General features: G+C 37.3%; 1 protein-coding gene across 1 annotated transcript in view; it reads left to right on the plus strand.

Annotated features, from left to right (window-relative positions):
• The window catches only part of ZFHX4 (zinc finger homeobox 4), a 170,870-nt gene that overhangs the window by 148,089 nt on the left and 4,291 nt on the right, over positions 1–18,490 (plus strand). Inside the window, exons 6-9 of the mRNA XM_033202639.1 lie at positions 4,436–4,569; positions 4,957–5,157; positions 5,705–5,822; positions 6,349–11,757. Of these exons, the coding sequence (XP_033058530.1) occupies positions 4,436–4,569; positions 4,957–5,157; positions 5,705–5,822; positions 6,349–11,757 (5,862 nt within the window). The remainder of the gene's footprint in view (positions 1–4,435; positions 4,570–4,956; positions 5,158–5,704; positions 5,823–6,348; positions 11,758–18,490) is intronic.

Below are 18,490 nucleotides of genomic sequence, written 5' to 3' on the forward strand. Positions count from 1 at the left end.
AGTAGTGGGCTCAATCACTCCCTAATGGGCTAATGAATTATTGTTCTTCCTTGGGCACCTAATTGTACCATCCAGACAGGACTTGGGCATTTGAGAGGATACAGACAATTGTATAAAGGTAGTTATTTAAAACAAATTTTATCCCCATAGAAATGCCTTCCTGGGTTTATCTGTAAGGATAAAAAATAAGCTCTAAGCAAGGACCAACTAAAAGCAGTTGCTGAAATGCTAATATTTAGCTTTAAAACCTTCCAGCCTTCAAGACAGCTCTTGTGGCTGACAACTAACATGAACATTTAACAAAGTTTTCTGCCTTCTAAATTGAATGCTTTTAGGTTTAAAAAATTATTACATGGATTTTCTCTCATATGTATTTCTAATGATTAAATAACCACTTATATTTATTGTTTTTCTTTATATGTGTCATAAATGTAAAAAAAAATACTAGCAAGTTTACAAATAATCACTATCTTCGTATGTTAGATGAGAAGGTAGTTTGAGCCAACTTTAACACAGAATTTTTTAGACAGGAAGGAATTAACATATGTTAGGAAGGCTATGTTTGTGTAAGCTGTTGTGCTATGTTGCTGACATTAATCTGCAGGAGTAGAGCTTTCAAAATGAGATGTGGCAATATGCAAGTTATATTTGCTGAATATTCATTCATAATAGAAAAGCCTTCTAATGCTTCATTTATATTGTCATTTAAATCTAGTGCCACTTTAGATTAATTATAATCCAAATTATAGCTCTGTGCAGTACAAGAATTAATAGAGTTTATCCAGATTAATACATTTGCATTGAAAATGTAATATGTCTCTGCCTTGGCTAAGGGGACCACTTTTTAATAAGGGAGTAAACATGAGGAAAGATGGAAATTAACCTTCATTATTGCAATTAAAATTATCCTTTCATTCTAGTCTCATTAGAAAGAATACTGTACTGGAAATTATAATTTATAATTATTTGGAGTTGAATAACATCATCTGTTATATCCAAGTTTTATAGTATTCAAACTTTATTAAAAACATTGACTCATTAATATAACTCAGTACTTAGTTTTTTTTTTTAAAGATTTGCTTTGAGTACATGTGCATTATTGGATTATTCTTACTTGTTATGAGTATAAACCATTTTACAGCCTTCTGTATTTTAGGGATTGAAAATTATTAAGAAGGCGGTATCTGCATTGAAATGAATTATGTCATTTTTTATATTAGCAATCTCATGCAAGTTAAATAATCCCATAACTGACAGGTAATCATTTTTTTCATCTATTTGGCAGTGCTTATTTGTAGTTCGACTTCATTTTTTAGTTAAAATGAATGAAAATGACATTGTTTTTTGAGAATATTGTGTTGTCCTCAATAACACAAAATAAATTAGGATCCTATTTAAAATTTTTTTCTGATCTAGGGTAACCAACAGTGTTTATTTCAAATAAAGTTGCAGACATAAACTATAAGCAATCAAAAAACTTAAAACCTTTCTCAAATTAATTGACCCTTATTTAATAGGCATTTCCAGGATAACACAACTTAGAAAAAAGATCCCAGAGTTGATTTTCTATAATTTACCAGGGATGCCATAATATGAAACCTAAGATAGTATCCCTTTGAGTAAGAAAGGCATACACGCATAGAATGTAACATCCTTCGTCTTTACATAAATAATCCTGATGACTTGCCTCATCCTCCAGAATCTGTTTTTGTCATGTTACCACATCTCGATATTCTCTACTTTCTCTTATTATCAGTGCCACGCATTTTTGAGGTACCTAGCTAATGTTAGATGTTCTAGCTTTCATTTATAACTTCTTTGTAATTTCAAATAAAATGGTCTTTAGGAGGCTCCTGGCTTATATTAAGATTATGGTTTAAGTTAATTAGCCAGAAAAATTTTGAGGCTGACACATACTGTGTTGAGTACTACAGCCAACAGTTGTTGCAATGGCCATGTGATAGTGACCCTAAAACTTAACTCTTACTTTTTTGATACAGCATAGAACATCACTAAATTCAAAAGCAATTATATTTTTGATGAATATTAATAAGCATAAAAATAAATAATTCTTAATATACATGGTATCAATTATACGTTATGCACACCAGTGTGTAGGCTTAGTAAAATATCCTAGATCTTGAAATCAATACATTTTTTTATCCCTGACAGTCTCAATATGAGAATAAAATACACATTATATATGCTTATGGAAATGAGTCTATAGCTATACATTTAATAGATTTAGAAGTTTCTGAAATATTTATTCTATTTCTGATGATCCAAAGGGCCTGCAAGCAACAAAGTCATGGAAATTCTCTTTTAACTTGTGTGTGACAGTCTTTGATAGCACAGAGACCCAGATCAACTTATTGGTCATGTCCAATTCCACCATGTACACAAAAGAATGATAAGGGGATATGACAGAGTATTATTCTCCTAAGGAAACATATTCTTACTTATTAGTGTGGGAACTTTTAAAGAAACATCTCACAGGAGAAGGCAATTGATAGACATTGGTTGATTTAAATGGCAATAATTTTATACAACTTAGTTTGACATTTTAAGCAGTAAGTTTTATTTGAAAATATAAAATATCATAGTTTTCTTAAATGTTTGCTTTTTAACACTTTTAAAACAATATTCCAAGCATATTCAGCTTTGAGAAAGAAACATATATTCTTCTATTCCAGAGTTAATTATGACAAGAAAATAGGAATTATGACTTTCCTATTTTGATGTATCTTTTGATATCAAATACTTGGGCATTTTTTAATCAATGTAATGAAGCTTTTCAGTCTTTCTTGGATTTAAGTTCATTCAAATTCAAATATCATAAATTATGTTTTCAAATATCTAGAAATAACCTAAATGTCTCCCACATATATATATATGTATATATATATGTAGACAAATGTACCAACTCAAATAAATTCTAGTGCTTATAAATCTAGAAATCAGTATCAGTGTAATCTGATGAAAACTTTGCATTAATTCTCTGTCTACTATGAACCACAAGAGAATAAAATCATTGTCATGATGTCATTTAAATTATATTTTAATTTTGGTCTGCATGGAATCACTCTTGCTTTTATATTTCTTTCTGAATTTGAAATTTCTAAAATTATTTATAAGGTATAAAACATGCATCTCTCTTCACAGTTGAAATAGAATGTATTTTTTTGTTTGTTTATTTTTACTTTGTTTCCATAACATCCTTGACCTTATTTTTAAATTAAAACTGGGTTATTTTGCAATAAGGTACAATTTGTTCATTTATATGAACCGTATGTGGATTGAAAAAAAATCAAGACAAATCTTCATGCACAGCATACAATCAGATTACGCCTGGACTATATATTTACGCGGGGTCTGATAGCAATCAGTGGTTTAGCTTCATTGCATTTCAAGATGTATTTGCACCCAGTTGTCCAGTGATAGTGTCCTCACCCTGGAAATAATTTAGTTGCAAATTGACTGGAAGATGGTGAAAATTGAAAGTTAAAATTAGAAATACTCATAATAAACAGCAGAAAAAAGGTCAGATGATGCCATGCTATGATGAGATTGGAATGGCTGGTAAATGAGGTTTTGTGTTTGTCGTGAGATGTATGTGACATGCCTACCCAATGTCGCTGTAATATCTAGCCTTGCAGAGGAGATTATTGGGCAAATTGATGCTGGAAAGAATTTTCTGTTAGTCTGGGAAATTAGAATTGCACTCTTTTCTTTGATGTGTATGAGGCTCCTATTATACTGCTGGTCTGGGCAAAATTTGAAATCATTTTTAACACCAAATATTTGGATTAACCTCATAAAACCATTGTCTTCTTGAGATTTGTACTAAATGTTATATGTACAGCCAACTGCTGAAATATCTACAGCAAAGAGTAAATCACTAATAGCAGCAGCAGATATATGTGATTAATTTTACAATCCTTTCCATTTTTAAATCCATTTATGATATAAAATTATTATTATTTGAGTTTCTGAATTATAATCAGTCAACCCTTCTCAGAATGTTGAAATATTTTAAGCGTCAAAGAATTTCAGAAAAGAGATAGGTAATTAAATGTTAGTGGAAATAATGATTTTTTAAGTTAGTATTTGTGAAAGGGAGTAGATTTGCTTTAATGTGGTAAAGGCATTCTGAGACACCAGAGAGCATGTGTTATTGATGAATCTTTCAAGGCCACCTAGGGTTATCTAAACATGAAACAGGAGTACATTTTAAAATACATTTATAAAGTCCACTTAGTCAGTGGACAAAAAGAAGTGTTCTTATTGCCTTTTGAGATTAACATTATCTAAAACTGCTTATAGGTTCTTTTTGTGATTCAGTGTGTTTAAAGTCACAACTGTTTGAAAAACATAATTTTTCTCATTTTGAAATTGTGTTTTTAAATTGAGTTGTTCTATTCTTTTCGGGAATCAGGGATAATCATACCAGAGAAGGAACTAAAAGTTAGTGTGGCAGGGGGTACCCAGCCACTCCTGCTGGCAAAAGAAGAGGATGTTGCAACAAAAAGGTCAAAACCTACAGAGGACAATAAATTCTGTCATGAACAGGTAAATACGTTTTTCCTCCTTTATTGTGTAAATCTTTATTTTTTATTGCTCCTGATAGTTTTAAAGCCCCAAATGATTCCATGCTGTTGAAATGTATGTAGACATTGCAATTGGCAATATAATTAACTTGTGGTATTACTTCTGATGTTTTAAAGTTATCAGAATACATTAATTATGTTCAAATAGCTAGAAGAGAAGATTTGAAATGGTCTCAGTACAAGAAATAATGAATGTCTGAGGTGATGGATATCCCAGTTACCCTTATTTGATTATTACACATTGTAAGCATGTATCAAAATATCACATGTACCCCCAAAATACAACTACTATGTATCAAATGAGAAATGCATTAACTAATAGTCGCCATGTTTATTCAATATTTTCCAGTTCTATCAGTGTCCTTATTGTAACTACAATAGTAGGGACCAAAGTCGTATCCAGATGCATGTCCTATCACAGCACTCGGTGCAGCCGGTCATCTGCTGTCCTCTCTGCCAGGATGTCCTCAGCAACAAAATGCATCTCCAACTGCATCTGACACATTTGCACAGTGTGTCTCCAGATTGTGTTGAGAAGCTGCTTATGACAGTAAGGATACCAAATATTGATGCATGTGTGACAAAATCTGTGTTAAGAATGTCACTATAAAATCTGTAATTATTGGTTTATATTATATTGTTTATATTATATTGTATTTCTTCAGAGCTACTTAAAGCTCTGTTTTTGCTCATGTTATAGGAATCACATTGAAGGCCCATATGTGACCTCTTTTGCTTGGAAAAAAATATAGAACGAGGCATTGCTTAGTAAAGAACATTATTTTGCAGTCTTCTTTTTATATCTATAATGTTCATCAAATAACCCCAGTGGGCACCTTGCATTTCAAACTTGCTTCATTATCATTATAAAAAAAAAACCTACAGAAACCTGTAAGCCATAATAATAATAATAATACATTGCCACAGCATTGATCTAAAGTTTGAAGGTGTGGCATTGATCTGTAACATCTACAAAACATCCCTGCTTTGGTTAAGAAAAATAAATGTAAATGGGATATGCTACCGGCAAAAGAGAGATGTGATGGAATTTGTGATTTCTGGGGTACATTTGACATAAACCCCTTTGGTTTTCAAAGGTGCCTGTCCCTGATGTGATGATGCCAAACAGTATGCTACTGCCAGCAGCTGCCTCTGAGAAATCAGAGCGGGACACACCTGCAGTCATGACAGCTGAGGCATCTGGGAAATATTCAGGTATGCCATCTTATCATCAAGACTTGTGGACAACACAAAGCTTAGGGGCTTTGCATTTGTGGTGGTGCCCAAAGATTATTACTATCAAAAGATTTTTGTAAAGCATGGGGGAAAAATGTATGCCATTTCAAAGAGCCATATTTTCCAAGGCATATTTTATGTCTGGTTATCTGTAAGTGACCTCAGGGGACCAAGTGTCAGACACCCAGGAAAATTCTGTGTGATCTAATTCATGAACACCAAGGGATGGCCCTTAGTATCACACTAATTGCAGCAAGCTGTAATGACCTTTGACTTGCTTCCCTTTTCTGTAATTTCTTGAGGCCAGAGGTGATTTCTTGTTTGTCTTTATATTCCCAGTACCCAGTCCAGTGCTTGCCACATAGTAGTTGCTCAGTAAACATTTCTTTAAAGAACTAGTTAAGAATTAAATTAGTTAGCCTTTAGAGGCCCCTATTTATAATATTAATTAATATTTAAGGAGTAGATTTTCTTATTGTAAGATGTTTGTGCTTTTTCCTAATAGGTGAAAGTCCAATGGATGACAAAAGCATGGCAGGTCTTGAGGATTCAAAGGTTAATGTGGAAGTAAAGAATGAGGAGCAGAAACCAACTAAAGAACCCTCAGAAGTCTCAGAATGGAATAAAAATAGCAGTAAGGATGTGAAAATCCCGGACACACTGCAAGATCAATTAAATGAACAGCAAAAAAGGCAACCGCTCTCTGTTTCTGACCGCCATGTCTATAAGTATCGCTGTAACCATTGTAGCTTGGCTTTCAAAACTATGCAGAAGCTTCAGATACATTCCCAGTATCATGCAATTCGGGCTGCGACAATGTGTAACCTCTGCCAGCGCAGTTTTCGTACATTCCAGGCTTTAAAAAAACACTTGGAAGCAGGCCATCCCGAACTGAGTGAAGCCGAACTTCAACAGCTGTATGCCTCCTTGCCCGTGAATGGAGAACTGTGGGCAGAGACGGAAACTATGGCCCAGGATGACCATGGCCTAGAGCAGGAAATGGAGAGAGAGTACGAGGTGGACCACGAAGGGAAAGCAAGTCCTGTAGGAAGTGATAGTAGTTCTATTCCAGATGACATGGGCTCTGAACCAAAGCGGACCTTACCTTTTAGAAAAGGGCCCAATTTTACGATGGAAAAATTCCTCGATCCATCTCGTCCATATAAATGTACAGTGTGTAAAGAGTCATTCACCCAAAAGAACATTCTCTTGGTCCACTATAATTCAGTTTCTCACTTGCATAAGCTGAAAAAAGTTTTGCAGGAAGCCTCCAGTCCTGTTCCACAAGAAACCAACAGCAACACAGATAACAAACCCTACAAGTGCAGCATCTGCAATGTTGCATACAGCCAAAGCTCAACACTGGAAATCCACATGAGGTCTGTGCTCCACCAGACAAAGGCTAGGGCTGCAAAGCTGGAGCCCGGTGGTCATGTGGCTGGTGGGCACAGCATTGCAGCAAATGTTAACAGCCCTGGCCAAGGGATGTTAGATTCCATGAGTTTAGCAGCTGTAAACAGCAAAGATACCCATTTAGATGCCAAAGAATTAAATAAAAAGCAAAATCCTGAATTAATCTCTGCTCAACCTACACATCACCCACCACAGTCACCAGCACAAATTCAGATGCAACTACAGCACGAATTACAACAGCAAGCCGCATTCTTTCAGCCTCAGTTCCTAAACCCAGCCTTTTTGCCTCATTTTCCTATGACCCCAGAAGCACTGCTGCAGTTTCAGCAGCCTCAGTTTCTCTTTCCATTTTACATACCTGGGACGGAGTTTAGCTTGGGGCCAGATTTGGGCTTGCCAGGCTCTGCCACATTTGGGATGCCTGGCATGACAGGAATGGCTGGCTCCTTGCTTGAAGACCTAAAGCAGCAGATTCAAACCCAACATCACGTTGGCCAAACTCAACTCCAGATACTACAGCAACAAGCACAACAATACCAAACCTCACAGCCCCAGCTGCAGCCTCAAAAACAGCAGCAGCAGCCGCCACCTCCACAGCAGCAGCAGCAACAGCAGGCAAGCAAATTACTGAAACAAGAGCAAAGTAACATAGTGAGTGCAGACTGCCAAATCATGAAGGATGCGCCGTCTTATAAGGAGGCAGAAGATATTTCTGAAAAGCCAGAAAAACCAAAGCAGGAATTTGTAAGTGAAGGTGAAGGACTCAAAGAAGGCAAAGACACAAAGAAGCAAAAATCCTTGGAACCATCCATCCCACCACCCCGAATAGCTTCAGGGGCCAGAGGAAATGCTGCCAAAGCGTTATTGGAAAACTTTGGTTTTGAACTGGTCATTCAGTATAACGAAAACAGGCAGAAGGTACAGAAGAAGGGCAAAAGTGGTGAAGGCGAAAACACTGACAAACTAGAATGTGGAACATGTGGTAAATTGTTTTCCAATGTTCTTATTTTAAAGAGTCACCAAGAACATGTACATGGACAATTTTTTCCATATGGAGCGCTAGAAAAATTTGCTCGTCAATACAGGGAGGCCTATGACAAGCTTTATCCAATTTCTCCATCTTCTCCAGAAACGCCGCCCCCGCCACCTCCTCCTCCTCCCTTGCCTCCGGCTCCTCCACAGCCTTCTTCTATGGGTCCTGTAAAGATCCCCAACACAGTTTCTACTCCTCTACAAGCCCCACCACCCACTCCTCCCCCGCCACCACCACCACCACCTCCTCCTCCTCCTCCCCCACCTCCTCCACCTTCTGCTCCCCCGCAGGTCCAACTGCCAGTTTCTCTGGACCTGCCACTCTTTCCTTCCATTATGATGCAACCTGTGCAACACCCTGCACTTCCTCCCCAGCTTGCCCTGCAGCTGCCACAGATGGATGCACTGTCTGCAGACCTCACCCAACTTTGCCAGCAGCAACTCGGATTAGATCCCAACTTTTTAAGACATTCGCAGTTCAAGCGCCCACGGACAAGAATTACAGATGATCAGCTAAAAATCCTGAGGGCTTATTTTGACATCAATAATTCTCCAAGTGAAGAACAGATCCAGGAAATGGCAGAGAAATCTGGCCTGTCCCAAAAAGTTATCAAACACTGGTTTCGAAATACGCTTTTTAAGGAACGACAGAGAAATAAAGATTCACCATACAATTTCAGTAACCCTCCTATAACGGTTTTAGAAGACATCAGAATTGATCCACAGCCCACCTCTTTAGAACATTATAAATCTGATGCATCATTCAGCAAAAGGTCTTCTAGAACGAGATTTACTGACTACCAGCTTAGGGTTCTGCAAGACTTTTTTGACACAAATGCTTACCCAAAAGATGATGAAATAGAACAACTCTCCACTGTTCTCAATCTGCCTACCCGGGTTATTGTTGTATGGTTCCAGAATGCTCGTCAGAAAGCACGAAAGAGTTATGAGAATCAAGCAGAAACAAAAGATAATGAAAAAAGAGAACTCACTAATGAACGGTACATTCGAACAAGCAACATGCAGTACCAGTGTAAAAAGTGCAATGTGGTTTTCCCCAGGATCTTTGACTTGATTACGCATCAGAAAAAGCAGTGTTACAAGGATGAAGATGATGATGCCCAGGATGAAAGCCAAACAGAAGACTCCATGGATGCCACCGATCAAGTGGTGTACAAGCATTGCACAGTGTCTGGCCAAACGGATGCAGCCAAAAACACTGCTGCCCCTGCAGCAAGTTCTGGCTCTGGGACCAGCACCCCCCTGATTCCATCACCCAAACCAGAACCTGAGAAGACCTCTCCGAAACCTGACTATCCCGCAGAAAAGCCAAAGCAGAGTGACCCCTCTCCCCCTTCTCAAGGCACCAAACCAACCCTGCCATTAGCATCGACTTCCTCAGACCCACCGCAGGCATCCACAGCCCAGCCACAGCCACAGCCACAGCCGCCAAAACAACCCCAACTTATTGGAAGACCTCCCTCAGCCTCTCAAACACCGGTCCCTTCCAGTCCACTACAAATTTCCATGACGTCTCTCCAGAACAGTCTACCTCCACAGTTACTACAATACCAATGTGATCAGTGTACAGTTGCCTTTCCATCTCTGGAACTCTGGCAGGAACACCAGCACATGCACTTCCTTGCTGCTCAAAACCAATTCCTTCACTCTCCGTTTTTGGAAAGGCCCATGGATATGCCCTACATGATATTCGACCCCAACAATCCGCTGATGACTGGACAACTGCTGGGCAGTTCCCTCACTCAAATGCCACCTCAGGCCAGTTCCTCCCACACCACAGCCCCCACAACCGTTGCTGCTTCCCTAAAAAGGAAACTGGACGATAAAGAAGATAATAATTGCAGTGAAAAAGAAGGAGGGAATAGTGGTGAAGATCAACACCGAGATAAACGCTTGAGAACCACGATCACCCCGGAACAGCTGGAAATACTCTATGAAAAATACTTGCTGGATTCCAATCCTACCAGAAAAATGCTTGATCATATTGCACGCGAAGTAGGGCTGAAAAAAAGGGTCGTGCAAGTCTGGTTCCAGAATACACGAGCGCGGGAGAGGAAAGGCCAGTTCCGGGCGGTGGGTCCAGCACAGTCTCATAAACGGTGTCCGTTTTGCCGAGCCCTGTTTAAAGCAAAGTCGGCCTTAGAAAGCCACATTCGCTCTCGGCACTGGAATGAAGGAAAGCAGGCAGGTTACAGCTTGCCACCAAGCCCTTTAATATCCACCGAAGATGGGGGGGAAAGCCCACAGAAATACATTTATTTTGATTACCCATCTTTGCCATTAACTAAAATTGATCTATCAAGTGAGAATGAATTGGCTTCTACAGTGTCAACACCTGTTAGTAAAACAGCAGAGCTGTCGCCAAAGAATCTTTTAAGCCCTTCTTTTAAAGCAGAGTGTTCTGAGGATGTAGAGAATTTAAATGCCCCTCCTGCTGAGGCTGGATATGATCAAAATAAAACCGATTTTGATGAGACTTCATCGATTAATACAGCAATCAGTGACGCCACCACCGGAGACGAGGGAAACACTGAAATGGAAAGCACCACAGGAAGTTCCGGAGATGCGAAACCGGCTTTGTCTCCCAAAGAGCCAAAAACTCTGGATACTCTGCCAAAACCCGCAACCACACCTACCACAGAGGTCTGCGATGACAAATTTCTCTTTTCTCTCACAAGCCCATCCATCCATTTCAATGACAAAGATGGCGACCACGACCAAAGTTTTTACATCACAGATGACCCGGATGACAACGCCGACCGCAGCGAAACGTCCAGCATAGCGGACCCGAGCTCCCCAAATCCATTCGGATCCACCAATCCCTTTAAATCCAAAAGTAATGATCGGCCGGGTCACAAGCGTTTTCGAACGCAAATGAGCAATCTTCAGCTCAAGGTTCTCAAGGCTTGCTTTAGTGACTACCGAACTCCAACCATGCAAGAATGTGAAATGCTAGGGAATGAAATTGGTCTGCCCAAACGCGTGGTCCAGGTGTGGTTCCAAAATGCAAGGGCAAAGGAAAAGAAATTTAAAATTAACATAGGGAAGCCTTTCATGATCAATCAAAGTGGAACGGAAGGCACCAAACCAGAGTGTACCCTCTGTGGGGTGAAGTACTCTGCCCGCTTGTCCATCAGAGATCACATCTTCTCCAAACAGCACATTTCAAAAGTGAGGGAGACCGTTGGCAGTCAGCTCGATCGGGAGAAAGATTACTTGGCTCCGACCACCGTTCGGCAGCTAATGGCACAGCAAGAACTTGATCGTATAAAGAAAGCTTCAGACGTGTTGGGCTTGACGGTACAGCAGCCAGGCATGATGGACAGCAGTTCTCTCCACGGCATCGGCCTGCCAGCAGCCTACCCCGGACTTCCTGGCCTTCCTCCAGTCCTTCTCCCCGGAATGAACGGTCCATCCTCCTTGCCGGGATTTCCACAAAATTCAAACAGTAAGTAATTTAAAGGAGAGTCAGTCTAGTTAATTAAGTAGCAACAGGTAGACAATCATATGTAACCAAGACCGGGGTGCCTTTGGATTTATTTTAATTTCAGCTAGTGAAACCAATACATTATTTAAAGTAAATATAGGCTATAGCTAATTACCATGAAGTAGGTCAACCTGAAACACACACACGCAAAATAAAGACTAGGTAGATCATAGCAGATTCTCAGATATATATTATTTGTATTATTACATCTCTATGTCATAGAAATATTATATTTATATACTAATTTCAATCTTGATTTCAGATGGCATTCCAGGACAAACATGTGGCTTAGTATTTGGTACACATATTTTAAAAAATGAAACATTACTTAATATATTTATTGGTATCTTAATTTATGGTCTTTCCAAGGGATGGGACAGTGGTGTTTTTGTTTGTCCCCTACGCCACCACCCTGTGACACCCAGAGTTCAAAAGTTGAGGCCTTCAGCCACAGGTATTCACCCACATGGTTCCTAGCAGATTAATAGTGCTTATGTTTAAAGTTCAACAACTAAAAATGTGACTTCTGTGATAATACAAAATTAGCATTGCTATACAATTTTGAGTTTTGTAACCTCCATTGCTACTTGTTATTTAAATAAATTCAGCAACTTTAGAAATACGTTAATATTACTTCATGCCTTTCTTCCCTCATGCCTAGCCCCAGATAAAGTTTCTACTTCAGGCATAACAAATTTGTAAAGCTGTTTGAGGCAACCTCAGATGCTGAATCTAATTGTGTGTTCATCAAAAGATACGCAGTTTGCACAGTTTAGCTTTTGTGAGTAAGTATAGGTATTCAAATATATTATGTTAAATAAATGGACATAATGTGCTAGCCAGTCATGTAGCCAAAAATATAACAAAAGTTATATATCACCCAAAATAGAAAAACATGGTTCTTTACAATTTAAGTAAGTTTTGTTTTCTAAATTATCAATGATTATTTTCTTTTTAAAAGGATAATTTAACATGTTAAATGGACATCTAGAATTCACTAATTATATATATATCTATGGTTACAAAAAATAAGGAAAGCTTTTTTCATTTTTACAAGTTGATTTTTTATATAAATTTCAAACCTTTCAATTCCATCATTTTCTTACAGAAAAACAAAATTGCCACTGTGATCTTAAGTTATTTTAACTTTTAGTTTGGGAGGTGTGAAAACAATGACATCCTATGGCCCCTCAGCCACTGCTAGCTTATCTGGTTTTCTGTTCTGAGTGAGTTGGTTTTTAAGAGAAGCAGAATAGAACTATACATATAAAGAATGTCACCAAGAAAATGTCTGCCATGCTCCTTCCGTGAACTGTCATACCACCTTCCCTCACCCCAAAGGTACTTTGGGCTTCATTATCTAGACAATTTTGGAGCCTTAAATATTAGAGCTATAATTAAGTGTTTTGGTTGTACATTGTATTTAAGTAAAATACAAGTATTTGAAGAATAATGCAATGACAGTTTTGTTTTGTTTTTTTTGGTATATGGTACGAGTTTTGTTATTTTCTAGTCCCATTTTACATACAACTGATTATTAACTCAGAAAAATATCTTATATGGAAAGATTTCTATGATCAGTTATGTAAAATAGAAGAGTTTTGATACATGGGCTAAAAACAGTTGAAATATCTGTACCTTTAATCTTCAAGTCTACTTTGATTGATGATGACTGTGTTGTCATCCCAGTAAGTGGTGGTCAAAGCACCTTGTTTTTTTCTCCACTGAGTCTGAAGGCCTTTGTTGGGACAGTGGTCCTTCTGCCAACTGCCCTTTGGTCAGTCACTCTGATACGGGCAGCCAGAGGGCCTAGGTGAAAGAAAGTGAGAAAGGAGGAGAAAGAGATATTTATGAAATATTTAAATAGACTAACTTTTTTCTCTCATTCTACTCAGCATAAATTATATCCTCTCCCAAAAATACGGGTCCTATTTGTAATAGCACTGGTGAGAAGATGTTGGAGGCAGTCACTCCACAGCTAGGAGTATCTTTAAACACACGAGGTACCCAGGAACTCAAAGCTGTTACATCTGCTGCTTTATTAAATCATAGACCGAAACAGACTGGAGAGTGTTATAAAGAGAAAAACTCCATGAACATTGCTACCTACTGAAATTTTCAATTTCTCTCAACTTAGTCCTTTGTGAGAGATTTTAAACATTAACACAGCAGAATTACCAGTGGGGCCCCACCTGAGCGCCTGAGTTCCTGCACTTTCAGTTCATGTCTTTATTAGGTTAATTTACTTATGGTGGGTAGTGCTGATTTTTTCAACCAGCCCAGTAGAGCTGCGGTTCTCCATTTTCCTATGATCATTTTCTACTATATTATCTGTCACCAAACAATTATCTTCTTTGCTTAATGGGAGAGATAGACATACCAGTAAAGGCAAAATCAAAAGAACATTATAAGTAAAATATTTCTGCATTTCTTACAAGCCCTGGGCTCTTGCTACAATTTGTTATTAATATTGAACATCTTTGAGAATATGACAAGTTCCTCTTGGCTCCTTTTTAATAAGATTTAGTTATGGAAAAGCCTTCATTTTAAGGATGTCCCATCCCTCTGAAAGCAGGTTCCAAGACTTTGAATAGAAGGAAATCACTGAAAATCACTTCAGTGAATATAAGATGATTATAAGAGTTTATTCAAAGGCTACACCCCAAAAATAGCTTAACTGCAGTGTAAAAATGTTCAGTTTTAGTATTTATCAACTTCTGAATTTCCTGGTTTAAACATACACTTTATTTTATTTTGGGAGGTAGAATTGTTTTTCTGGTTGGATATCAGCTTTAACACTCACAAAACTTTCTTACCTTCCAAGATATCTGCAAATGTTTTATTCCTTCAAAATCACGAAGAAGGCCCTTTCCAGCGTAATATTCATCATGTATGCTTGCTTCCTAAGCAGTAGCCAGCCCTGTGTTCAGTATCACTATCTACTATTGCTTTGCTCACTTTTTAATAAAATGAATTATTTTTTCTTTAATTTTTGTTCACATCCTAGTTTTTCTATCATGATCATACGTAAAAAAGGGAGAATGGTCATAGAAAATCAATTTATGTTTATGTACCTGGAAAAATTAGAAAACTTTAAATTTGTATTTTATCCTTTAGAGTGTTAGCTGGCTTTGGGATTATGCCCAAAGTGAATAAAAAATTACTTGCTTTTCTATTTTTAATTTATTTACTTTATCATTTTAAGCAATGTATGATTTTAAATGTTCCATTAGTGTTTGGAAATACTGCCTAAGCTGATTTCCTTAAATGGAACTTTAGAACATGCCTTTTGCATTTTTCTCATACTTTAATGTAATTTACTAGCACATTTGGGGTAAATCTAGATAAGAGTAAGTCCTTAATAATTTTAGCATAATTGTCTTTGGCCCCATGTATATAATTATTTTCATTTCCAACCTCAAATATAAACTTGAGGGACCTCAGTCAAAGAAACTTGGAGAAAATGAACTACTTATGAGTATGTTATGAAGCAGGCATTTTCTTCTGAAAGCATTACTTTCAGGAATAGGTAGCTATTTCAGAGGAACAAAACCCAATAAAATGATGGTAGTATGAGAATATTTACAGAAAAAAAATTTAATTCTATGTGAAATTTCTAAGAACTGAGGTGGGAGTTGGGAAATGGGAGAGAATGTATATTTAACAATATAACTGGATAAAAGATAAAATTTGATGCACATTTAATTGTAAATTACCACCACTTATTCCACATCTCTTTTACTGTTCAGCTTTTCTCTTCTATTTCTGGTTTTCTGGCTACTGATATTTTACTGAAAATTTGTATAGGCTTATTTATTTTACTAGTAAGCCAAGTGCACATAGTTTATTATTCTTAATCTACATGTCTTTTCCCAAAATTTTTAGTGTAGCTCATTATTTAACTCAGCTTTTTTCGTCAAGATGTTGGATATTTTTTTAATTCCTGATAATCTTTGATTTAGGATTATTTGGGATTCCTATTGCAGTCTTGTAAAAATCTGTATTACTTCATTATGTAACCCTAGACAAAAACATGTAGACCCTATATGATGGGAAAGACTAAGTCAACAACTATTGATCCATCTTGCTTTCTAACCACAATTACTGTTTTTTCATGTCTCTGTTTCTTAAAATTTATGTTGTCTTAAATTTTCATGTCAGAGATAGGCAGGCCAGTAATTTCCTCAGATTTAGGGGGGAAATCAGGTGAAAGGGAGTACAATTATTTTTTAGGAAGTTGTACTATGATGAGATCTAGAACTAAGGTTGGTTTTGTGAGTAGCCAAAAGAACCTGGCTACCAATGTCATATTTTAGCAATGCAAGTAAAGTGTCCTCCACCTGAATCACTCAGGCCTGAAATTTTACAATTAGATAATAATTCCTTTAACTGGACATATTATCCTCTGTTAAATGGAAAATTGCACAGACTGTGATGAAGTCAGAATATCATAGCAGGAAGGAACCTAAAAAATTATTGAATCTAGTATATATTGAACTTTTTTCATACTACTTTATTCATTTCTTCAGTTCTTTCTTGCCAATGAATTTTTATAAACAGGCAAGTAGATAGGCAATACCAGACACAGAATTTAGGAATAAAGGCAAGGGAGTTATGCTTGTGGACCCCAAAGGGAAATCTATTACTTCACAGTTTTCCCTACGGTTAGGTCTAAGCCCCAGGAATCTAGACATCTATTACTAAATTGGATGAAAGATCAGAGAATTGATTCATTCATTCCTATCATACACCAGTAAGGCTTGGGCTATTTTTCTTTACATTTCTTTTAAATGTGTGAGCCATTCTTCAGTAAAATATGTGTATTTGCTATCAGATTTTTTTCTGGAAATGTAATGTTAGTTTCCTGGATTTTCTTTCCTTTTTGCTTCTTAAATATTTGAATTATTTAACCCCTGAAATTGATTCAATTAAACCAGAAGATAAATTGGAGTGACAGATATAAAATGTAGTCTCCTCTAGCTCATCTGCCATTGAGTCATAGATTTTCTCTGTCAAGCACCTAACAGTCCTAGGACTCAGTTTTCTTATTTAAAAATAGAATGTTTAACATAAGTCCCCCACTGCTATTGAGGATGTTGGGAGATTGTTCTCTAACATCATGGAAACTCCTTAGAGACTATCACTATTACAGCTGTAGAAATTGTATCAAAGTAGGTCAGAGAAGACTTGGGTGTGGCAAAGTTAAAAAGAAGAGCAGCCAATAATACCCTAGGCTAACTGAGGGTAATATGATAAGGATAAGGGTCAAGGAGGGAGTGATATTGACTTTACAGCATCTTGAATGCTAAGCTTTCTCAGTTGGGTAAAGATCAATTAAGAAACTACGGAGGTTTTTTTTTTCTTTTTTTTTTCTTAGCTAAAGAAAAAGAAGGATGCAGTTTTTATGTCTCTCTCTCTCCTTCTATCCTTTTTTTTTTTTTTTTTTACACTCACATGTTGCATTTAGCATGGAGGTAAGACTATGACCAATATTAACAAGATGTCTCTATGAAGTCTTATGATCATTCCCTCTAGAGCTATGCACTGATAATTAAACTTTATTTGCCTTCTCCTGGTTAATTCTTCCTTGTGCACACCAGACCTCCATCGCAGTCCTTGTCATGACCATTTGGTAGTAAGCCTTCTCTTGTTCAAGAATGAATTACTATCAGCCAGCCATTAGACCTCTGGTCTGTTCCTTTTGCAGTCAACTTTACTTGCCTCTAAAAACATCTTCAGAAAAGGCACAGGCTTTTATAAGTTCCTTGTCTGTCCTGAGCTGTCCTTCAGTTTCCCAGCCAACTATCTACTTCATAAAAATGGCTGTGTAATAGGTTATTATCAGCCACTACGTTATATTGGCTACTTGAAACACAGCAAAGATCTTTTACATTCCTGTAGGAGCCATGCTGTACCCATAGGTTTCTGCCTACTGATCATTCGGTTTCCCTTCTCTAATGAGATGAGAATCATGTTTGCGTACTGCAAGCAAACCTGGAAGAAGCATGTCTTGGAGGTGGTAAAGTTGACTGTTAATATATGCGGTTCCTATCAAGTACCCGGTTAGGCAAGTGGTCAGGATGGTAATGAACAGCTTAACCTACACTCTTAGAAATGAAATCCTGGTTAACTTTGTTCAGTCCTAGTAATGAATGGCTGTGACTTCACTGTTGTTTGTTTTTTGGTGTCTTCAGTGGTCATTTACTATCGCTATTTAATTAGCTTATCACCTTCTTTATTCAATGTAAATGTATTTTTCTAGTGGAACATAGGCAGATGGATTTCATTTTATTTGATAGCTAATTACTTTTAGTGAACGTGGTAATTATCGAACTGCTCAAGTGAAGGACGGAGAGAGCCTGCCTTCCCAGAGGTACAGTAAAAATTGCTTAAAATGAGTAACAGAAAGGGATCTTGCAAGGTGTATCAATTAGAAGGAACCACTATAGTTCATGATGATTTTTTTGTTACTCATCTTTCATAACATGAGAGCCTGTTTTCTGAGTAAAATGTTGCTAAAATATGCAGCTTACATTCTTAGAGTTACTGGTGGGGGTTAAAACTAATATAAGAAATGTTATAAACACAGGAAAGCCCCATGTTGAAGTTCTAGGTGGTGATCATGAATTTCCTATTGTGTATAATACATCTTTTGTGATATAGGAATGTCCTTAGTGAGTTGTATTTAGGTGTT

This window comes from Trachypithecus francoisi, unplaced genomic scaffold, assembly GCF_009764315.1.
Source record: "Trachypithecus francoisi isolate TF-2019V2 unplaced genomic scaffold, Tfra_2.0 Lachesis_group7, whole genome shotgun sequence".
NCBI classification, from domain to species: Eukaryota; Metazoa; Chordata; class Mammalia; order Primates; family Cercopithecidae; genus Trachypithecus; species Trachypithecus francoisi.